Source organism: Taeniopygia guttata, chromosome Z (assembly GCF_048771995.1).
Source record: "Taeniopygia guttata chromosome Z, bTaeGut7.mat, whole genome shotgun sequence".
Classification (NCBI taxonomy): domain Eukaryota; kingdom Metazoa; phylum Chordata; class Aves; order Passeriformes; family Estrildidae; genus Taeniopygia; species Taeniopygia guttata.
The window spans coordinates 81330953-81355344 of record NC_133063.1 but is presented as its reverse complement, the minus strand read 5'-3'; the positions used below and the strand labels follow the sequence as shown (position 1 = coordinate 81355344).

At 44.3% G+C, this 24392-nt stretch overlaps 1 protein-coding gene across 2 annotated transcripts in view; it reads left to right on the top strand.

Annotated features, from left to right (window-relative positions):
• The window catches only part of RASGRF2 (Ras protein specific guanine nucleotide releasing factor 2), a 130574-nt gene extending 106994 nt beyond the window's left edge, over positions 1-23580 (top strand). For both annotated transcript variants that reach the window (XM_030257413.4, XM_030257414.4), the window contains exons 19-27: positions 546-658; positions 10724-10784; positions 11282-11385; positions 12396-12480; positions 13457-13654; positions 16524-16603; positions 17609-17726; positions 18617-18685; positions 19344-23580. In XM_030257413.4, the coding sequence (XP_030113273.2) occupies positions 546-658; positions 10724-10784; positions 11282-11385; positions 12396-12480; positions 13457-13654; positions 16524-16603; positions 17609-17726; positions 18617-18685; positions 19344-19436 (921 nt within the window). In that variant the 3' untranslated portion in view covers positions 19437-23580. The remainder of the gene's footprint in view (positions 1-545; positions 659-10723; positions 10785-11281; positions 11386-12395; positions 12481-13456; positions 13655-16523; positions 16604-17608; positions 17727-18616; positions 18686-19343) is intronic.
• The last annotated feature ends 812 nt before the right edge of the window (positions 23581-24392 follow it).

The window sequence follows — 24392 nt, the reverse complement described above, 5'->3', positions numbered from 1 at the left end:
ACAGGTAATTAAAATAATAAAATAACTCTTCAGTGCAGGGCCAGATTATTTAATGAACTTACTAGTTTGAGACTCCACAAAAAGCAGACCTTTCCAGCAGGGTGGGTATGAGGTGAGAAACACCAGAGGGGAGGCAGATGAGCAGAGAACCTCAAGGAAGCAGTGAGAGGAAAGGTCCTGCCCGGCTGGGCAGTGGTGCTATAACTGCAGTTAAACACAGAGCAGGAGAGGGGGTGTTGTGGGTCCTCGCCAGATGCAGGTGATAATTCAGAAAAAGAAGGTTCCCTGACCATCCCATCTCCACACAGAAGGCAAAGGTCAAAAAGGAGAGAAATCCCAGCCTTTGGGAGATCCTATTTGTGTGGCCAGTTCACTTTTGTACCACAGCTTTCTCTAAATATTTTCAAATGTAGTAGTAAAAAAAAAAAAAAAAAAAAAATTCAAACCTAACTGAAAAAGAAAAGGCAAACCCATTGAAGGATAATTTTTCAGTTGTTTGTTCAATACTGTTAAGAATAAAGGTAATAAACTTTTTTCCTTTTCAGGATTTTGAGCTGAACAACGAGCTGAAAATGAACGTGTTAAATTTGCTGGAGGAAGTTTTGAGAGACCCTGACCTTCTGCCACAAGAAAGGAAAGCTACTGCAAACATACTGAGGTAAATGCATTTCTAATTATTTCACAGGTTAACTGTAGCACAGAGTGAGATTGACTGTGTACCATAGAATTCACAGGGCTGGGTTTTCCCTCCAGAGTATTTAGTTTTGAAGGATTACTAAGTGTTTTATGAGCCATAAAGCAGCAGCTGCCTTAAGTTTCATTCATAAAAATACCTGTATTGGAAAGCTTTGCTGCAGAACAGCTGGCAGCCATGAGTTCTGCCCTTAGGTTGAGTGAAAACAGCTCTGTCTAATAAGTGTGAATATTTTATAACCACTGGCTTCAAGCCCACTGTCCTGCAACCCCGAGGATTGCAGAAAACATTTGAAGACTAAGCAATGATTAAATAAATAAATACATTCAAACATCTGTAGACTAAGGGGTGCTTTTAATTAAACATAGTGAAAAACATAGATAAATCTATGGTGTGTTTATTAACATTTATGTAAGTATTCTGCAGGTAAGCCAATAAGTGTGCAATAAACAGAGTATGCCTGACTTTTCTAAGACCATTTGACAGGTTTCCAACAGATATATGAAAAAAAAAGGTCTGAAAAAAATCACTTGTGAGGACAAATATCAAACAAGAGATAAGAAACACAGATAAGTGCTTATTAAAAGCACCTTTCTTCTTTCATAAACAAAAATAATCCTCCTTTTAATAATACTGTGTGTGCTGCTATTCCAAGTAAAAGCATTGTTTGTTTTTTATGTTTCTTTGGAAGAGACAGCAAGTCAAAAGAGCAAGAAGGATGAGGATGATGTGGGTTTTTATAACGTGTGACAGCAAAGGTTTTTCTCACAATGGGTAAAATTACCGTAAAATTTTCAGCCTCTTAAGCAAAAGTTTTAAAACAAGCCTTTTTGGCTTTTTCTGGGAGATTAATGGATTTATAGGCTTTCACCATACAAGCTGGTCAACAATTTCCTGTACCCAGGTTCAAATGAGCCAGTTTCCACTAGAATTTGGATCCAAAAATGCACCTTTGTATTTATGTGTAAACTATGAATTGTCTCCATGTGCATCCTTTAACTGCTGTTCTAAGAAATGGTTGGTATTGTTCATCCTCTCTCCCCTCCTAGAACTGATTCCTGAGTACCTGAGCAGTGAATACAGTTCATCAGATATTTCCATTTTTACACATTTTTCAGAATTTCAGACTGAATTTTTGGCCATTCTCTGAATTTCTTGGAGCTTTTTTTTTGTTGTTGTTTGTTTGGTGTTTTTTTGGGTTTTTTTTCCAAAGGAAAGAACATGGAAAAAAGAGTTGTTTTCTTTTAGCCTTGGCTAAAAAGTCCTTTATTGTTTTTCAAGACTGGCAGTGCTACTAAACATATGTGGATGCGATGTGAACTATTTCAGTCCTACTCCTATGTGAATTAAATTTCAGTGCAATTTCTCACCCTTTCACTGGAAGGAGGAGGTGTTCAGATCATTCTGTGAAATGTCTGGTAATTAAAAGTGATTTCCAGAGTTTAACAAAGCACTGTAATTGCTGCTGGAGATGCAGGCTCTCAGCAAGGCTATAGAGTCAGCTGAGTAAAGGGAATTGCAGGATATAAGGAATGATCATATGAAAAACACCAATCTTTAAAATTCTTTAAAATCTTAAAAGTTTATTAGTAATAACTTTGGAGTAATAAAAATTCGGACAGTGAGGATTAGGACATTATGAGACAGTAAAAAACAAAGAATTGTGGACACCTGGATGTTTTTGGGCACCGAGCTGCCAAAAACCTGCCTTGTGAGCAAAGGAATAACCCTTAAAAGCAGCAGCCTGTTGCATAATCATATATCTCATACCTGATCTGTAAATTCCTTGCAAATTAACAATTTTTCTGATTTTTGTCAACTCCTTCCCCTTCATCCTGGTGGTTCCATAAAGACAGAGAGAAGGTGGAAGAATGTTTTTGTTTTCTGATAAGGAGGCTCTAAGTCTTTAGGTGTCCTGTTGCTGTTTTGTTGCAAAGAGTTTCTTATTTATCTTATCCTTTTCTTGAGCTAGTGAAAAATATCTTACATAGCAGAGTTTCTTTTTTACCATTATGTTATAACCTAAAACTATACTTAACACACTACTTAAGAGGGATGTACAGTACTAAAGGGATACAGTACTAAAAATAACCCTCCATAATACATATAGTATTCAGTTTAATATTTGGGAAGAGCCAATCATAAAATAGACATTTTTCACAATCAGCAGCTGTTTGTGTGTAACTTTATCTGTGGTAGTGACACAGGAGTGCACGTTCCTTTGCTCTTCCACGGTCCTTAATTTTTATTGCACGTTCTTAAAATAAAAATACTGCTAAGATTTAAAAAGCCCTGGTGGAGTTGCTGGTGGGAGCAGGGACCTGCTGTCCTGTGCAGACCGAGCACTCAGTCCTGGGGCACCCAGGGCTCTGCTCCTCAGCGTGGTGGTGCACTCAGAAGGCAGAGCCAGCTGCTCTTTGACAGCTCAGCTTGGCAGTAGCCAGAATATGATTAATTAGATTAATCAGAAATGGGGGAATAGCTTCTGTCGGGGGGCTTAGCCTCCCTGGCAGGTTGCAAACATCCTTGTGCCATTCTGGAGCCCAGGTTTCCCCACATCTCTGCAAGCAGAAGTGCTGCTGTGGTGCAGCAGGAGGAAGCAATGACATGGGGTTTGTTCTGTGCCCTGTGGTGCCCTGGCTGGTTCATGAGAAAAACGCCAATCACTTGTTTTTAGAATTTTTAAACATTTAATAATAATAAAATTGTTATAAAAATACTAATACAATTAGAGTAATAACAACTTAGAGTTAGGACAATTAAAATTACAACAAAAAGAGAAGAATTACGGATGTCTGGATGTTTTTGGGCACTAAGCTGCCAAAAAGCATGCTTGTGAACAAAGGAATCACCCTTAAAAACCATACACTGTTGCATATTCATACATACTTCATGGTTATGCATACATTCTATTTAAAACAAGAAACTCTGTCTGGTACATGTCAGCTCCTTCTTTTTAATCCCCGTGGTGTCTTCAAGTCTGAGCAAGGCCTGAAGAAATGAGCTTCTTCTGATAAGAAAACAAAAAATTCCTCTTCTCTGGAAGATTTAGGGGTTCTGTGACTGTTATCTCGAAGTGAATCTCTCCATTTCTTTATAAAAAACCCCACACACAGAGTTTCTATTTCAACATTATGTTGTAACCCAAAACTATATTTAACACACTACTAAAGAGAATTAATACAGCATAACTTTCTAACATTACACACATAATATTCACTGTAATATTTGCAATTACTATTGCAAAAGCCAATCAAGAGATATGCATTTTTCACAGTAGGTCAGGCCAGGACTGAAGCTGCCCTGCCCTGGACTGGTTTGCTGTCTGCAGAGATCTCTGCTTGCTGCAGGAGCCAGCCCCTGCTGACCCACAAGTGCTCACCTCTGGGCCAGGGCTGATTCCCCCTGCAGGGGCTCCACGTCCCTCGGGGTCCCTCCCTCTTCTGCACCACACTGGGGATTCTCTGCCACGTCACGTCACAGCCAGCAGTGGGAAGAATTATATCCTGAGTTCTGTCAACCTTCCATAGGCTCCAAGGGCCATTTTGCAAGGAGCCCTCTGGTGTGTTATGAAAATTAACCCACAAGCACCAGAGGTTTATGCCCAAAAACGAGACAGAGGAGTCCTTGTACTGTATTTGAATAAAGGGAGAGGCCATTGGGCATTCCCCTGGGGTCTCTCCAATTTTTGGAGGATGCAGCCTCCTTTTTATCCCAGTTTCCCAGCCACATTTCCCTTTTCTCTTTCCCTGTTGGCTGAGGTATTTGAGAGGTGCTGTAATATATGATTTAGAATAAATTCCTGCTTATATAATTCATTTATAACAGTACAGACTTCCCAGAACGCCTGATACCAGAGATTTCCCTCTAATGTATAACCCTCCCTTTTAACTTCTAATTCCTATGGAGTTTAGGGTTTTCCCAATTGTTTCTTTCATCTCTCAATATCCAGTTTAATTTATCAGCAAACCTGAGGTTTATTTGTAAAAGCAAGTATCTTTTTCCATTCATCCACCAGTTGAATCCTTCCCATTGTTTCTTTTATCTCTCAGTGCTGGTTTTATCCACCAGCAGACCCACAGCTGGTTTGTAAGGACAAATCCCTCATTCCTCTCAGGTGGGACACTGTGTTTACCTGAAGCACCAAACCACAGAACAGCGTGGAGGCAGGGAATGCAAAATTCCTCTCCTCTCCACCAAAATTCTCTGAATTCAGGCAGAACCCAGGCAGGGACTTGTGTCTTGGTCTGTCCCCTTGCAGAATGGGCAGAGGTGGTCCCAGGGTATGTGTTCCTCTCCTGGCTCCTTGTGGGAATCCAGGACTTCCCTCTGGCTGCCCTGGCAGGCCTGGGACCCTGGCAGGGGTCAGGAACCCCCCTGGACAGAGCCCCCAGAGACACTGGCTGTGATCTCTGTCCATGGAAAAGAGTTTTCAATCTTACAGGATGAATTACAAGCTCTGAGTGTTTGATATGAGTAATAATTAAGTGTGGCACGGGTGCAAAAGTAAATTCTTAGGATTCTAGATAAGGGGTCCAAAGGGGACAAGATGGAGGAAATTGGGTGTGTCTTGTCCTTTTCCTCCTTCTTCATGCCCTCCATGTTTCACTGTGGTGTTGGCATTTTTCTGTTGGTTCAGGCTGGGGACACACTGTCCAACGTAGGTGACAGATATTGGCACGTTATTGTAAATCCAGCACAGGTAGTTTGTGGTATTTAATGTTTGTACCATCCCACTGAGGGCAGAGCCCCACACGCTGCCCTGCAGGACAGAGCTGCGGCAGGGCAGCAGAACATGTTAGAGATAAACAGAATAAACAACCTTGAAACAGCACAGACCAATTATGGCTTCTGCTTTGGCAATGGGGCAGAAAGACAGAGACTTTCTAAATCTCGGAATCACCAATACCCACAGATTCCGACAGCTCCTGTTCCAGGGTCTGGCTTGGAGAAAAGCTGCTCAGCTGTGCCCTGCACCTTGCAGAGATGTCATCCTTCTGCATGGAGACCTGTCATCTCATACCACTTAGAGGGGAAATACAAATTACCTGGAGCTGCAGGGCTTTTCTTACTGTGGTTAGAGACCCAATTTGTTTGAAGATTTCTGACAGCGTGCTTTTCATGGGCAAACACAGATCTGTCCTAATGGGAAGATTTGGTGAAACTTTCATTCAAAAGGTTTCTCTGGGATGGGTTGAAAATGGGAAGAAGGACTAATCCAGTTGATGTGTCCTTCATTAAAAAATAGTCACTCACCCACTTGCTAAGTGAGTGCTGTAAATTTTTGTTGTTCTGCAGAAGTGCTTGCAGGCATTTTGTCTAAAACATGAATTCTATCAGAATTCTGGGTTGCCTATCAGCTGTCACTGTAGGCCCTGCCTTCCCCACGTCTCAGTTTTTGTAGCCTACTCTTGAGTCTGAAAGGCTGACAAACGCAGAATGGGCTTAGGACAAGCATTTATTGTAAAAAATTCAATTTCAAGCATTCATGAAAAAAAGTTCATGCTTTCTGACGTATTTTCTATGCCTCCCTGAAGGATATTGGGTAAAAATACATCTTTTTACAAACTGCCCCAGCCTTTGCATGCATGCACATCCTTGGAAAATCCGTCCCCTTGTCAGCAGAGATCAGAGGAGCAGGAAAGGTTGGTTTGTGTCCCAAAGATCCATCACTATCAGCTCTGGGAAAGGCTCTGTTTAGAATATGAATGACAAAAAAAAATGTTGCTGGGAGATGCTGAGCTGCTTCATGCCCTGAGTCATCAAACAAAGCAGCTGGTATTTCTTGCTTGATGGGATTTCTGTTGTGTGGACTGACAGGGTTTCTCTTCAGGGTAAAAATGCTTATTTTAATTCAGTATCTGTTCTGAAAGCTAGGCACACCTCCCAGTGTACGTTTTGCTGGAGATTTTATCAGCCTGATTTATTAATCCTGGAAATCTAGATAAAATTTAATTGATAAGAAAGCAGGAAGGTGTAAGTTCAGACTGAACAGCAGTGAACAACTTTGATAGATAATCCTATCTGGAGAAAAACAGGTTGCTTCCAGAAACAGCTCTTCCTCCTTCTTCTTCTTCTTCAGACTAAACATAAATGAAATCGAGGGATGTGCAGATGCCAAATATGATGGATGAACAATTTTTCTGCCTTGTATGATCTCACCAAGCAACATATTTCAGGCTCTCTAACTTGCCCTAGCTTTTAAATATTTTTATATGCTTTATGTACCACAAAGGAAAGATGAGACACCGTGCTTAATATTTTCAAGTAGAAAATTATTTTAATATTTGGCCTGGTCAGGCATGAAGAATAGTGAGAGAGAGAGCATCTTAACTGGTGATTCTAAGATTTAGAAGTATATTTCTTTTATATTTAATTTGTTCATTTCTGGAGATACTGGAGGAGTCACCCTGTTCAGTCCCCAGCAGGACACTGCTCAGGAGAGCCCCTCTTTGCCTTTGCTGTCTCCCGTGACTCTTTCCGCAAGGATCTGCTTCTTCCCAGCTCCCAGGAGCTCTCCAGGGATGCAGTGGGAGCTGTCCAGGCAGGTCTGGGCAGCCCAGCGAGTGTCCCCACTCCTCTGTTGAAACTGGGTGTCCCAAGGCTGACAGCAGCACAGACTGAAGTGGAAGCTGTTGTTGATGCTGCCAGAAAAATGCCATTATCCAGTCTACAGATCTGTTGCCCTTTGCAGATGTCACTGTAGAATATTTAGGCATAAAAGGAGAGTTGGTTTTGGGTTTTCACATGAGACCACTGTGGTAGGAAAAAAGCATCTCTTTAGAATGGCAGGTTGAAAGTCTGCATAAAAACATGAGATGTCATGGCAGAGACTATCAGGAGGCAAAGATGGGGGAAAGCTGACTGTTTTCATTTCAGAATCCTGTGTTTCATATTTCCTATTAAGCAAATACAGCAATTTCTGTATCAAAGGTGAGATCCTGATAGAACATAAACACAACACAACATAAAGTGGTATGGAAGTAACTCGGATGATGGATTTTACAACACTGATGAGAATTCCTGGGGCAGAGGGACAGGGGCCTGTGTGGTTGTCATTGCCAGAGGCTCTTGTCACGGGATGAACACCACCTTCCTGCAGGCCCCCGGGCACGAGGAGCAGCACTGAATAAGCTGCTCTGCAGGACAGATTGCCAGGCTATTTACAGGGACTGAGGCTGCACTGGTTATTATCCAGGCAAGAAGCTTAGGGTTCTCCTGGAGAGGTAAACACACCTTGCCCTGCAGGCACAAGGTGTTTCCAGCCCTTATGGGAAAAAATAGGTGTTCTGTGTGGGTTTTTAAGGCTGCAAACGAAGGGAAGGAGGTTTCTGCCATCCTGTATCTGCGTTTAATTTTTTATTTTAGCCTAGCCCTAAGATGGGCAAACCAAGAAGAACCTGGTGTGCTGGATGAAAGCTTCCTGCACACCTCCTGGTGCAAGTCCAGGTCTCACAGCCAGAGCAGAGGTCTGCAGGGCAAGTGGTGCCTTCCCCTGGCCCCTTCTGGAGCTGGCAGAGCCTGCAGCAGCAGGGAGTGCAGAGAGACCCTGGCTGTGCTCCTGAATCACCACAGAACACGGAATAATGAGGTTGGAAGAGACCTCTAAGATCATCAAGTCCAACCTATGCCCTGACACCTCACTAGACCATAGCACCAAGTGCCGTGTCCACTGTTTTTTTAAACACATCCAGAGATGCTGATTCCACCACCTCCCTGGGAAGACAATTCCAGTACTTCATTATTCTTTCAGTGAAAATTTTTTTCCTAATATCCAACCTGTACTTTCCCTGACCAGCTCTCGGGGCCAGCCTGTTGGAACCCCAAGAGTGTAAAAGTCCTTGTTCTCCCAGCCTGTGCAGCCAAAGAAGGAGTCTGAAATGTGTAGGATCGGTTTCTCAAGGTTGTTTATTTTCCCTTATCTAGAACATTCTCTCTCTGACCTGCTGAGCTCTGTCCAGCAGCTTGGCCATGGCATTCTGTCTCTCCTCAGGGTGGTGTTCACATTTTATACCAAAAACTACCTGTGCTATATTTACAATAACGTTCCAATATCTGCCATTTCTGCTGGACAGTGTGTCTGTGCCTTAAACCAACAGAAAAGTGTCACCTTAAACCAACAGGAAAGTGTCACCATCACAGCAAGACATGGAGGGCAAGAAGGAGGAGAAGAAGGCTAAGACATGCCCAAATTCATCCATCTTGACCTCCTGAACTATATTCTAAAAACCCCAAAATTCTACTTTTTTCACCCTGTGTTAATTCAAATATCACGCTACTAAAGCCCTTGTGGCTTGTAATTCCTCGTACAAAATTGACAGCTTTTCCCACAGGCTAAAATTGAACCCACAGGTGTTTTTGACTTCATGCCAAGGTCTGGAGCCAGCCAGGGCAGCCAGAGGGATGTCCTGGAGTCCTGGACTCCGACAACCAGCAGAGCTTTGGGATGGTCACCTGAGCTGTGCTGGGGAATTCAGCTGAGCAGGGCCCCCCTAGTGCTTTTTCTCTTTTCAAGCCTAGTCTTATAAACTCTCAGAGACAAGTGTTATACCCTTGACAGCTCAGCCACCTCAGGTGGCATGAAAGAAGCAGGATGTGCTTATGTGCCTATGAAAAAAGTAGAATTTTGGGGTTTTTAGAATATAGTTCAGGAGGTCAAAAGGGATGAATTTGGGCATGTCTTAGCCTTCTTCTCCTTCTTCTTGCCCTCCATGCCTTGCTGTGATGGTGACACTTTCCTATTGGTTTAAGGTGACACTTTTCTGTTGGTTTAAGGTACAGACACACTGTCCAACAGAAATGACAGATATTGGCACGTTATTGTAAACATGGCACAGGCAGTTTTTGGTATAAAATGTAACACCACCCTGAGGGCAGACAGAATGCCACGGCCGAGCTGCTGGACAGAGCTCAGCAGGTCAGAGAGAGAATGTTCTAGATAAGGGAAAATAAACAACCTTGAGAAACCATGTGCCTATGACAATATTGGAAACCAAAAGTTTTAATAAAAGTCAAAATAAAAAAGCTCTTTACAGAGAAAAGCCAAGTCAGGGCAAGAGGTTCTTGCTCCTGCTAAACAAAAACAATTCCTTCTTTTGTTCTTTCCTAGTGAATTGCTTAGGCATGACTTTTTTGCTCCTGTCCAGTTAGGTATCCTTAAGTTTGAGGTGAAGTCCCCAAGGTCCTTTGAGGTGAAGTCCCCAAGGTCCTATGAGGTGTCTTTTATTTAATTTGTTATTAAATTGAGGAGAGAAACTTTGTCCTTTTTAAGGGGACAAAGGGTGTTTACTCCATCAACAGGATCACATTCCCACACCCCCGGGTACCTCACCTGCACCCTGAGGTTCAGCCTGCTGAGGGGAACCAGCAAGGTGACTGCTGGGCACAGTGTTGTGTCCTTTCTGACAGCCTTTTACATTCTGACCCGTGTTCCTTCTCCCTAAACCTTCTCACTCCTGTATGACATAAATCCAGTGTTGCCCAGGTGTCTTTGTGTCTGTAATTCCCACGTGAAGGGGTAAGATCCTGTAATTTGTGCCAATGTGCTACATCAGGGTAGATGTTTGATCAATAATTACTTTCCCAAGTTGATTTTTGACCCATTACTCTGGAATAACCGTAATAATCACAGGTTTTCTGTAGCAGAATTGTTCAATTCATTCAATAATACTTTCATTACTGAAATTTTGTCCTTGCTACCAGGAAAAGCTGCAGTTTGCTGTTGCTGTCCATTTCCACACACCGAGCACAGTGTGGGACACTGAGCAGGACAATTTCCAGCATTCATTAGCTGAAAGATCTTAAACCTCCATGGAAATAGTTTATCTGACATGATTCTGATGCTGTAGCAATTTATAAATCTTTACTTAAAGCAAGAAATCACTTTTTAGGCTACAGATTTGTTTTTTGTTTACCTCCTCAATTTCAAACTTAGGATTTATTTTAAATAAACCATTTTGCTGATCTACAATAAGCTTTTGTCACAACCATGGACAATTATAGAGCATGTTCTGCTACTTTATTTTTCAGGACTCTTTCTCAGGATGATCAAGATGATAACCATTTGAAAATAGAGGATATCATTCAGATGGTAAGTTCATCTTGAGAGTTAAATACTCCTAGAGAAATGTTGTGTGTTTGATTTAATAAAATGTAACACAACTGCAGCTTGTATTTCTAGATAGATATACTGTTTTTTATATGGATATATATATACCGTTTATTTATTTATATAGTGCTTTTTGTAGTGTTTTTTATACCAGGAATGTCCATTTCAGTGTAGAGGTTGTAAGATTTTGGAGCCCCTATCAAAAAGGAACACGTCAAAACTTCAGTATTTGGATAAAATCTCAATATTTTAAAAAAGGGGAAGATAGTAATATATATAAAATTACAAGTGCAGAGTTTAGTTAACCCACATTCATACTCCTGAGCTGGTGTGTGCCTGTTTGATGAATTTCCATACGGGTGTTTGTTGTTAATTCTCATTTCTCCCGAAGTTAATTACAGCCCGTGGAGGGTTCCCAGGCAGCTGCTCGTGCCCTGTGGCACAGGGAGAGACCCCTCAGAGTTGTCCTTGCTTTGCAGCCAGACTGCCCCAAGCCCGAGTGCTTCGAGACGCTGTCGGCCATGGAGCTGGCGGAGCAGATCACCCTGCTGGACCACGTCGTGTTCCGCAGCATCCCCTACGAGTGAGCCTGCTACTCATGGCTGTGGGTTTGGGGAACCCCCTGCCCTTTGCCCAGGTCTTTACAGAGGTGGCCAGCACCCCAAAACCCACTCTGGGTCACAAGTTCTTTAATAACGGCTGATTCGGTCTATTAGAGAATGAATTATTTATTTAATAGACAGAAAACGAACAGGCATAAGACTTAAGGTAATACTACACAGGAATAAGGAGAAAAAGAAAACTAATAGATATACACAGCATGAGGTTAAAGGCACTCATTGATGTTACAGCTAGTGAAGAATGATACAGCCTAGGATTCAGTGGATCTTGCCATCCAGTTGTTGTTGGGGCACACCTTGAGATCCTTTCCCTCAATCCCCAGGGAAGCATCCGTGGAATCTGTGTCCAGACTCCAGGGAAAAGTCTCAAACACTTTCAGGGTGTAGGAGGCTTCTGCCTCTGTGGTGACTCGTGTGTCTTTCACAGCTTGTGGAACAGTCGAGAAAATTTCGTTTATCTCTTCCCACATCTGCTCTCCGGGCTGAGCTGTTGGTTTGGCTGGGGCCTGAGCCCTTTTGGTGCTGGAGATGACCCCTTTGGGCCCTCAGCCTGGGCTGTCCTTGATGTCTGCACCCGCTGTCAGTGGCGGAGAGGGGAGGACAGTCCTGCCACAGAGGGTCCCTTGGTGGGCCAGTGGCCACAGGCTGGGGTGGCCACCACTGCCCCAACTCAACCCCTGGCACAGAGTTTGCACACAGACCAGGGTAACGTGCTGTCAATAGGGCCACAGCGCTGGAAATCAGGATGAGGTGACAGGGGAGAGGGGATTAAGGGAAAAATAAATCTTCTTTACACTATTTAGCATTTCAGTCAACATTAAAAATGGTATAGTGAGATGCTGGAATTAGTGTAAAGCTGTGTTATTAGCTTCCAGCAAATTGAGGTATCCTTGAAATCTGCTTAGGCTGTGGTTGCAGACAGACTCTGTACTGCATTTATGAAGATTTTGTTTGCTTTTTTCCCTGTGTCTAGAGAGTTCCTTGGGCAGGGCTGGATGAAAGTGGATAAAAATGAGAGAACACCCTATATTATGAAAACTAGTCAACATTTCAATGATGTAAGTACTCTCAAATACAGACTTGCTTTCTAGGAGCCCCGTGGACTGCCTCTGACCTCTGGAACAGAAGTACTGGGTTGCGTTGTGATGTGATGTGTTATCTGTCAGTGACTGAATGCTGCAGCCTCTTTGTAATTAACAATTTAAATCAAAGCAGTGAAGATTCTAATTTTCAATAATTGGTATGCAGCATTTCAGTGGCAATTTAAGAGAGTAGAACATTTTAAACTATAGCACAGTGCCTTTCAGCCTACTGAAGAAACTTTTAATTTCTCCAGAGAAATGTAACACCAATCCCATTTAATGCCTTTGTATCCCTACGTGTCTTTCTCCTTTATCATTTTTCTTGAATTTTACTGGGAGACTTCTCATTGAGGTTCATGACTGGTGGCTTGGAAACCTTCCCATTGCATCCTCAACCTTTCTTTCCTGTCCCTATCCCTTCCACCTGCCCTGAGCTCTGTTTCCAATGTCCTTTGCCTGGGTTTATGAATCACAGAATCACAGCATGACTGGGTTGGAGGAGATCTTCAAGATCATCGAGTCCAACCCATCCCTAACACCTCAACTGAACCCTGGCACATCCAGGCTGTGTTAAACACATCCAGGGATGGTGACTCCATGGGCAGAATATTCCAGAACTTTATCACCCTTTATTTGAAAAACTTTTTCCTGATATCCAACTTAAATTTCCCTTGGTGCAGCTCTTGGTTCTGTCAGTTCCTGGAGAAAGAGCCCAACCCCAGCTGGCCACAGCCGCCTTTCAGGGCGTTCAGAGAGTGCTGAGGTCAGCCCTGATTTCCTTTTCTCCAGGGTGACACCGCCAGCTCCCTCAGGGGTTCCTCACAGGGTCTGTGTTCCAGGAGCCATCATTCCATGCCTAGCTGGGGGTTTTCCTGCCTTGCCCATTAACTCGGGACATGTTAGCGGGGATTGTGCCCCAGCTCCCTGAGCCCCTGCCTCTCTCCGTGGCCAGATGAGCAACCTGGTGGCCTCGCAGATCATGAGCTACGCCGACGTGGCCTCGCGGGCCGGCGCCATCGAGAAGTGGGTGGCGGTGGCCGACATCTGCCGCTGCCTGCACAACTACAACGGTGTGCTGGAGATCACCTCGGCCCTCAACAGGAGTGCTGTCTACCGGCTCAAGAAAACCTGGGCAAAGGTGTCCAAACAGGTGAGGGGACACGACCGCGGCCGGCGGTTCTAGAGTCCATCGGCCGGAGGTGAGACAGTGTCGGAATCTGTGGTATTTAAATGATCCTGAGACTGTAGAAAGTCTCTGTCTGTCAGCCCCGCTGCCAAAGCAGAAGCCGTAATTGGTCTGTGCTGTTTCAAGGTTGTTTATTCTGTTTATCTCTAACATGTTCTGCTGCCCTGCCGCAGCTCTGTCCTGCAGGGCAGCGTGTGGGGCTCTGCCCTCAGTGGGATGGTACAAACATTAAATACCACAAACTACCTGTGCTGGATTTACAATAATGCGCCAATATCTGTCACCTACGTTGGACAGTGTGTACCCGACCTAAACCCAGTCCCCAGTTTATGGTATATAATGTTACAAACATTATATCTGGTACATAATGTTACAAACATTAAATACCAGAAACTACCTGTGGTATACTTACAATAATGTGCCAATCAATGTAACACCCCTCAGTGTGATGTTATAAACATTAAATACCACAAACTACCTGTGCTGGATTTACAATAACGTGCCAATATCTGTCACCTACGTTGGACAGTGTGTCCCCAGCCTAAACCAACAGAAAAATGCCAACACCACAGTGAAACATGGAGGGCATGAAGAAAGAGAAAAAGGACCCAATTTCCTCCATCTTGCCTTCTTTGATCCCCTCATCTAGAATCCTAAAATTTCACATTTGCACCCGTGCCACACTTAATTATTACTGATATCAAACACTCAGAGCTGGTAATTGATCCTGTAAGATTGAAAACTCTTTTCCATGGACAGAGATCACAGCCAGTGTCTCTGGGGGCTCTGTCCAGGGGGGTTCCTGACCCCTGCCAGGGTCCCAGACCTGCCAGGGCAGCCAGAGGGATGCCCTGAACTCCCACAAGATAGGAGCCCTGTCCTGTGAATATTTCTGCTTTTTTACCTGGGATGTAGAAAATGGAAAGACAGGAGCTTCCACAGACATGGGATAGTTTGATTTGCAGCCTTGGAAGAAGCTTGAATTGATGTAAAAATAAAAGTACACGGACATTAATCAGAAAAATTATAAACCTATGTCTCTATAGATTTAAGTGAAAATATGCTGTAAGTAAGTAAGAAACCGTATTAGGTAAGATGGTGAAGGGTTTAATAGTGTAGTAATGTAATTATATAGAGTAAGCTAAGAGTTTAGTTTTTATGACAGAAGTATATGTGTGTACATGTGATAGTAGCCCATTGGGAAAAAGTGCCTGCAGCACAATTAAGTAAAGGTGATAGGTTAGAAAAGCAAAATAAACCCCGTGGCAACTTCCCATTGGATTAGAATGTTATGTATTGCCTTGTAATGAAGAACTTGTGACTACCTTGAGCTGTGGCTGACTGCTTGCTCCTTTAAAATCCCACAGCCTCTGAGGCTGGTGTTTACCTGAGCAATAAATCATTTTTAGCCTGGCAGTAGTCTCATCCCTTCATTAAGGCATTGAATAGTTGGACTGGCATTTTCTGTCAAGGAGTTTTGCATGTAGTTTTTTTAATCTGTGGAAACAAAATGTTTTCAGGGTAATTGGCAGGAGCCAGAGGCTAAGTGGCCTGAATGGCTGAAACGTTCAAGTAAATGAAATTTAGGCATTTTCTGGTAGACACATCTGGGTGGTTACAGTTAAAGTCTGGTCATGTGCCTAAAATACGAACTACCTGTGCAGAAAGCCTTTAGGAAGGTCAGAACCTCTCAAATTCCCGAGTTTTTCTACCCAGAAAGAGGCTGTTGATAAAAAAGTCTTTTTCATTGAAGAGCTCAAGTTTAGGTGCAGTGAACACCTCCCTTAAACCCTAACTGGCTGCTGAGAATGTCAGCAAAAGCTATGAAAATTACTGCCAGCCACAAAAACAAGACACACACATGGAAAAGGGGCCTGTCAGGATGAAGATAATCCAGTCTTCTATGTTCTGTGTTCTAAATATTTCAGAGAAATACAATTTCCACCTTCTCCAGTCAGATTTTTCACAGCTGCTTCACAGTTGGTGCTACGTCCTTCTGTTTAAAAATCTGTTAAAAATTCTTTCAATACAAACTGCTCTAAGTGAGCTTACCTCCGAAACGTTTTATGGATAGAATTAGTTTGATTTTTGAACTTTTCAATTGAAAAAGAAGAGGCCAAGCCCGCAGCAGATTGCTGTTGTGGCACTGTCCTCTGGTACCTATTGGGAATGCAATATGGGTTTTTCATCAGCCTGCTCTGTCTGCCTACAGAGCTCTCTCTTAACTGGAAATTCAGTTTCAAATAGGATGAATTTCTCATCATTCTCTACACTCAAGTCTCAATCAGTAGCATTAACAGGCTGAAAATCAAATTTATTTCACTTAAGGAAGAGCCAGGGTCTGGTGATTCCACTGACAGTGATTTGTGTAAGACATGAATATATTCCCATTTACATACTCAGCTTTTCTCTGGAGCTTGGAGGCAAAATCAGCTCAGTGCAAGCTCCAAGGCAGTGACCACCCCTCGCTGTCACCAGCAAATGCAGCTGAGGATTCTCAGCAATGTGTAGGGTCTGCTGTGTTCTTGTCTGCCCAGCAAACTGAATTCCAGACCATTAATGCAATAAATGTGTGGGTTTTCCTCCATTTGCAGGGTAGTATCAGCATAAATACAGGTTCTGTGTGTCACTCATAGGGAAACTGAAATGCTGCCTGATCCCCTTTGCAGAAAGACAGGAGGAACTGCAGTAAAGCTAAATTCCTAATTCAGTAATGCCTGTTGTACTACTCTTGAAAATGGGGTGGGGATAAGTGAATTACACCTTTGATAGAATCTAATTCCAGTCATTTACGTGCACCAGCAATGACATTTGCACTGCATTTTCTTCCTAGACAAAAGCACTCATGGACAAACTTCAGAAGACTGTGTCATCTGAGGGAAGATTTAAAAACCTGAGAGAAATGCTCAAAAAGTAAGCTTCCCTGCAGTATACAACGGTGTTTTGTTACAAGCAGTGGATAGTTCATGTTAAAGATTAATTGGCTGTGATTAAGCTTTAATAATTAAGTAATTTTTTTTTTTTTTTGCCTAATAGCCTTTTAAATTCAAAGTTGGTTCTGTTTGGCATTATTGTTTTGCTGCATATGCTGTGATTTAATACCCGTGATGGGTAAACATAGTAGCTCCAGAGAATTACTGAAACAAATTAAACTATTTTTCTGTGAGAGCATTCCCTGTTGGGTTTCACTTACACTGATAAACTTTTTCAATAAGTGTGAAACCAGCTTTATAAACTGAAGCCTTTATGAAAAACAGGATTTTTCTAGTTAAGAACTTTAAGGTTTGGGACTAAGCTTGTGTCAGGTCACAGACCCATTCATATGACAATAAATTATGTTTCTGACAAAAATTATAAGAGTAATATAGAGACAGGCCAAAGGCACAGGGATATTTCTTCTCCTGTGGCTTCCCAGCCTGCTGTGAAACAGCCTGCTGCTTTTGTGCAGCAGTCCTTGGATATTGTTTTCTTTAACTGATTTGCCAGATTGCGTTTGACATTCTGTAATTTTGGTATCCAGAATATTCCATGTCAAGTGTTCTACAATGTATATAAAACTGATTTCAGCCGTACAAAAACCTGAATTTTTGTGAGTTTTGTCATTGGAAGCAGGCTTTTCAGAATCGAGTGGCACAACTACTTCAAGTGATCTTGAGAGGAGCTGAGAACTGAACAGCCAGAATAATTAATGGTATATTTTTAAAATGCCGTTAATATTAGATATTGGGCAGAATGTATTCAGTCTATCACAGGCAGAGCAAACACAACTCAGGCAGATCCAGAGGAGCTGTTTGTCCTGGAGAGGAATGCCACCCATGGATTAGAACTGGGCAAAGTAATAAAGAGTGTGTGCAAGTTAGAGAAAAATGCATTTGCAAATGTAGCTGCAGGCAAATAAGCTGCTGTGTTGGTTTACAGCTGTAACCCACCTGCTGTTCCCTACCTCGGGATGTACCTGACTGACCTGGCGTTCATCGAGGAAGGAACACCCAACTTCACTGAGGAAGGCCTTGTCAACTTCTCCAAAATGAGAATGGTAATTTTCAGTTTCCCACATTCGCCAGCAGGTGTTCAAGTGTGTGAGTTAATTACTGATTTCATTGAGACTCCTCTGCATTTGCCTTTGGAGAGGCAGCGCTGGGAGAGCAATTTCTGGAGCCAGTCTTCTATCCCCACCTTCTGGCAGGCTGGGTATTTCCACGGGCTTCATTTTCCCCAGCTCACTTTCTCAGAAAAGGACAGCAAAAGCAGCTGCCTGAGCCTCGTGGATGAGCAAGAAGAATATTTTTTAAATAACCAGAATTACAGGAGTGCAGTGGTTCAGCAGGAAGCAGTAATCACAGTGTTCTTCTCAAAGTGTGCTCTGGTCTGTCTGAAAAGCACCGTAAAGCTGTGTCCCACTGACATGTAATGCTGTTCAGTAACAGCTCCTAGGAGGGAGGCGTGGAAATTTCTCCTCTAATCTCAGTTTAATGCCCATTTTAGGGCTGTGCTCTGCAGCAGTCGCTCGAGGCAGAGAATGGGGAGGTCTCATTATGGGCAGAGTGGTGGCTCAGGGGCTGGCTGAGGACTGAATGTTTGATTTGGGAAAGTGAAGTCCTGGGGAGCTGTTGGGAAGTGATCTCTACCTTCCCTTCCCTCCTCCTGAGAGAGGAGCAGTTAGCAGAGGCTGACAGACACAAGGTCTCATCAGGAGTGAAGTGTTGTGGATGTAGTTGTGACAGACAGTGATCCCTTCCAGTTCTACAAGTAAATAAACACATAAGCTTCCTATAATGAAGTTCTGTATTTTATACAGATAAGTTGAAGTTACATATTTATATATATATAAGTTGAATGGAATAATTTGGCGTGGAATCCTTGTTTTGTGTGGCTTAGCTGAAGCAGAACCGTGTTTGAGCTTGCACCCATGTGTTCTTTTGAAAGATCTCCCACATCATCAGGGAAATCCGCCAGTTCCAGCAGACCTCCTACCGCATCGAGCACCAGCAGAAGGTGAGCCCGCTCTGAAATCAGGCTGTGGCAGCAGTGGCTTGTGAGGCACAGCTGCCACTGAAAGCTGAAGCTGGTGTCTGCTGCTCCCACGCGTGGAGGAGAGGACAGACAGACACACGGACAGGTCCTGGGGCGGTGAGACCCTCACCCCACAGGACTCTTTGTTTGATGCCTTGTCAAGAAGTGTTCTGCTCCTTTGGAAGGTCTCTGGGGACTGCAGTCTTGGAGGGTGTGAGGGGTTCAGAGGGAGGTGTGTTCTCCCCGCCCTGAGATCCTGGGATGAGGGTCAGGAGATGCCCCAAGCACCCGCTGAGGCATCCTGCAATCCTTGTCCCTTCGCCCCTCTCAGGAGGGAGGCAGCTCTGACCAAAGCTGGTCAGTGCCTTCAGAGAAGGCACATCTCAGGCTCCAGAAGAGCAGTTTGGGCTGAGGTAACCTGGCAAAGGATTTGCCCATTCCTAAGAGGAATTAATCCCAGCTAATTCTCAGAGGGCTGCAGGTGCATCTTCATTGCCAGCAGCATTTCGAGCAGCTGCTGGGTTCCTCAAGGAAACCACTCAAGGCAATCTCAGGACCAGAAATACGCTGAAAGAGAAGGAAAGCTGGGAGATTCTGTGCCAGTTACATGCAGCCTGTCCATCTGTGTTCCCCCCTCCAGGTCACTCACTACCTGCTGGACAAGACCCTCATCATCGACGAGGACACCCTGTACGAGCTGTCCCTGAAGATCGAGCCCCGGCTCCCCGCCTGAGCCCTGCCCGGGCCTGCAGACAGCTCTGGGACAGTGGAACCACGCCTGCCACCACCTAAGGACAGCCAGAGAAACTCTGAGAAGAGTGCCAGCTCTCCTTTCCAACAAGAGATCCAAGAGTCTCGCAGCCTTTCCCTCTCGGGCAACACAAACGAGTGTTGGAGGTGAAAGGCGAAGACCCTTCCTGCCCGGCTTAAGCCATTTCTGCTTTGCAAAGGTCATGTTTGATACTTGGGATCATTAGGGACCATGAGTTCCTGGAAAACAGGAGGCTTTCCTGTGAACAGGCACTCACTGCAGCCATCTCACGTGGCAAATCAAGGGTACAGGTTTAAATGGGGATAATAGGTCTGTTGGGATAAATAAGCAAGGTGAGGTGGCTGGGTTGATGGCTAACTATGTGTTCACTGAGGCAGTAATGGTTGTGGTGTTCTCATTGTGTTAATTTCATTGAAAATGCAGGATTTTAGCACTCGTCTACCACTCTGGAGTGATACTAAGACATCATCTAGTAACTTCAGATCTGCAGTTGTTTGAAACACCTGCTGTACATTTAATGCTACTCCTTACAAAGCATTTTCTTCTTTAAATGTCTTGTCAGCCTTTTCTAAGGCGACTGATTGTATCTACAAAAACAATTTGTAAATATGTTTTTCATCAGTGAGAGTATTTACGGCATGGAGAGAAATGGACTGGTGGAATAGTTGTAAATAGTTGCCAGGTGGGAGGGTGAGGGACCAGAGGAGTGGTGCAGGGGATGGAGAGTCATGTTGCACACAGCCCTGGAAGATGCACTTCATTTTCCTGCACCTCCTGCAGCTTCTCTGACAGGTCAGGCTACAGAGCACATTCTGGACACACTGTGGAGAGAAATACGTGTCTGTCTGGCAGCAGGTGGTGACCAGCAGTGAGCCCTTGGAGCTGCAGTGACAGTTTCGTTTTACGTGAAAATCGGTGGTTTGAAAAAGTCTTAAAGTCTTTAATTATTTTTTTTTTCCTTTGTTCGGCCATTTGGCATTGACTTAGGTGTAGAACTGAACGTGTCAGTGGCAAACGTTGAATGCCAGCAAACACAAAGTACGTATTTTTATCTGAGCTGGTAATTATCACTTGCTTTTGTTTGAGAAAATGTGCTGTTTGTAAATGTTTTCAGAGCCTCTGCTTTTGTGGCGTACCAGGTAGACAGATGTCATTCCTACAGTAGTTGTATTTTCCTCAAGAGTGGCCTGTTGTAGCTGCATGGGAAGCGAGCTCAAATGCTGTAAAGGGCATCATAGTATAAAACACAGGTGTTAGCACTGTTGAAAACAAAAATTGGCTGGAAAAGTGTCCTTACTTTTCCAATGATACTCAGCCAGTTGAAGAAATAGGGCTATATCACCGTATACCTCCCTTAAATCCTCTCAGGGAGACAGATGTTTAAAATAGATTGTGACTTAGGCCTATTTGATCTGACATATCTTACACAGTCGTGATGCTTCTGAACACTGGTGATGAAAAATGGACCTGCCTGGCTTGTGGTTTTTGTCTTTATTTGCACTTTAATTACATTGCTGGCCCAGCCCAGAGCTGCACAACGCGTTCCATTTGTTCTGTGTGAGCGCCAGCATCTACAAATGTACCTTAGCAACTGTAAATTTCATTAAGGTCCTTCTCCACAAGGACCACCTCCTTGTAAATAACTGCATGGGGAGGTGTCACACAGACTGGAGAATTCCTCCATTAGAAAAGCAGACAGCAGGAGAGAAGGACATGCTAGGGACACTTCAAATAGTTCTGGCTAATGGTTGCTGTAGAAATGTTACTTATAGAAGCTTTTTGTAGTAAAAAATGTGTTAGTTTCTTTTGACTAATGATTGACAAGAAGCTGATTGCATCCCAATGCATGATATGAGGAGAAAAAAAAAAAAAAGAGCATGGTTTATGTGGACCACAAAACCAACTGACTGTATTTTCTGTACAAAAGCAGCTAGTTTCATAAAACACTTTGAAGTAATGGAGCAACAGGGGAAAAGTGGTCCAGAAAGTGATTTTTTACGTTGGTTTTATTGTTTCCTTGTTAACAAAGAAAATGTGTAACAGCCGTCAGTGTGAATGGGCATCTCTGTTGTATGCTAAAAGTGCTGCTTTCTCTGCCTGTACCCCGTTTTACCAAATCTCCTCGATGTTGTTAGGGATACAGGGTACAGCTCCTCGTCGTGCTGCTGTCGGAGCTCCTCGCTGTGTGCTTCACTCGTGCATTTGGCATTTCAGGGCTGTGCTCGTGTGGCAGGGGAGGACACGGGCTCAGCCTGGGCCGTGCCCAGGGGCTGAGCTTTGGAATCGCTGGAAATGTGCTGGTTCAGCCCCCTGGGGAAAGCACGTCCTGCTCACATGCCAAAGGTTGCCTCTTGCCCCAGTGGCCACTTCGTGTCAGAATCGGGACAGTCGGAAGCTTGATCTGTGTTCGTAGCAGCAGCAACAGCAAAAAGAAAATTGTTTGATAATTGTTATGTTCACAATACTGTTTGACTTGGTGATGGCTTAATGTTGATGTTTTTGCTTGGGGATACAATGCTTTTGTTAAAGCACAGTGAAAAGTGGGGACACACCGCAGCACAGGGGCGAGCAGAGCTGGAAACAGCTGGAAACAGCTGGGAACAGCTGGAAACAGCTGTTCTGCAGCCCCTGGCAGCTGGGCTGCGGGCGGAGCGCTGTGCCTGCGAGGTGCTGTGCTGCAGCCCTGCTGTCTCCGGGCTGGGGCAGCAGTCCGGGGCAGCAGTGCCCGCTCTGTGCCAGGCTCTGCCCGCTCCCAGCGCTGTCCCAGTTCGGTGCAGCGCTGTCCCGGCTCGGTGCAGCGCTGTCCCGGCTCGGTGCAGCGCTGTCCCGGCTCGGTGCAGCGCCGGAGCGGCACATCTCGCTCATCACTCCCGCTCCTGCCCGCGGTGCTGGGGGCTGCTGAGGACTCACTCTGCCTCGGGCTGTGCTCGGGCTGTGCTCGGGCTGTGCTCGGGCTCTGCTCGGGCTGTGCTCGGGCTCTGCTCGGGCTCTCACCGTCCCGCAATCCCGGTCCTGCCGCGGGAGCATCGCGGACCGCCGGGGCGGCAGGAGCCCCGCGGAGATGGATGCCTGGATGGAGAAGGGTCCCAGCGCCTCTCCTCTTGCCTTCCGAGCCCACAGCCCGGCCTCCACGGGGATACGAAGCGTTGTGAGCCGCCGGAGCCCGCAGCCCAGGTGGGCGCGGTGCGCACTGACACCGCGTCCCAGTTGCCTTCACCCCCAGCCCAGCCCCAGCACCCGCTGGTGTGACCGACCCCCGGCGCTCCTCGTGTCCGTGACAGCCCGTGGAGGTCACAGCGGCAGCGTGTGTTCCTCCTGCCCCTTCCCTCTGGTGGCTTCGCGGTGACAGGGGACAGCTGGCACCCATCGCCCCGATGTCAGCGTGAGGAGGAGGTCCCCGTCCTCTTTCTGCTCTCCTGGTTTTTGATACTGATTATTGTTCCGTAGGATAAAAATTATTACTTATTTTAATTATTTATTAATTTAAACCGTGTTGGTTTTGATTTCAGAACATGTTAATTATCCCAACTTTTCCTTCATGTGTATTATTTATTTTATTTTAAGGGTTTTATAAAGACATTGTTTTGTTTGTATCAACACTCAGTCTTTCATCCTTTCACTCTTAGCAACAACACTAAACCCTGATGATTTAAAACTCTCACCCATCGTGACAATTCTACTCACTCATAATTTCACTCACCAAGGGCAAAACCCTTCAGACCTCATTCTGATAATACCTTAGGCTTCACCGAGAGCTTTTCATAAGTCTTTGGGGATCTGGCTCTCAGCTCTTTGCCTGTTACAGTTTCTGCCTCCAAAGGTCAAATGTCTCTGTCTAGGATGCTTCATGTCCAAGATGCTGCTCAGTGCTGGTTGTTCTGTTGTACCTGAGGTAGTCTCTGAAGTTCTGTTACCTAGGGCAGTAGATGTTTGTTTATTTGACGGATTGTTCCATATTGAACGTGTTGCTTAGTGCACAATCCAGATGTTTTTGCATGTATTGCAACTGCTCTTCTGACCCGAGGTTATTGCTTTGTATTGTTAGTAAGGCATACCAGGCAAGGTGTTGTGCCTGGGTGCTAATAAACATCCTTTTCTTTCCTGAGCTTCAAGAGTCCTCACTGGAATTTATTATTTTAGTCCTCGTCATGAAAAATCCAATGCACTCCTTCTGTCTCACTACAACATGAAATAACTTACACACTCACACTAAGATTAAGAGTAAAAGGAAGTAACTTTTATTTCTGACCTCATAATATATAGAATTTTAAAAGTGACAGTGGATTGGAGGGTGAAATTGCCGCCTCTCCAACCACACTGGTCAAGCCAACAGTCCATCAGTTTTCTCCTCCCACAAAGAAGAATGCAAAATAATCATTACTTACATGGACATGCGTGAGAAATAGAAATATGTAAACATCAGAAGGCATAGAAAAGTTCTAGAAGAACTTTAAAACTTTTAAAAGGACAGCATGACACTTTTGAATTACCGAGTGTCTTAGAAAAACCAGTCATTAAAGAGGGAAAAATAGGTGGAAAATTTGGGTCAGTAATGGGAAAGAGTGGTTTGAATTACTGCATTTTTCTCTTCTTTTTCACTCACGATGCATTGCAGCTGCCATGGGCATCACTGGTAATAACTGACACTGGGTTTGGACTTGTGTCTCATATATCCCATGCTTTCTCTGGGCTGGTGTCCTGCCCTGGGTTTAAAAGAACAGCAAAGGCACATTTTGCACACAGAAAAAGTGATTTGGAAGTACACCCTGTCCCTCCCCTTGTGCTAGGAAAACAAGCCACATGGAGATAAAATTAGTTGCAAATTGAGGAAAAATCGGTGGCAGAGGTTGGGAGTTCAAAGCCAGGTCTCCACTGGTGCTACATGCTTTAATCACTGGTTACAGTTTTTCCCTGTTG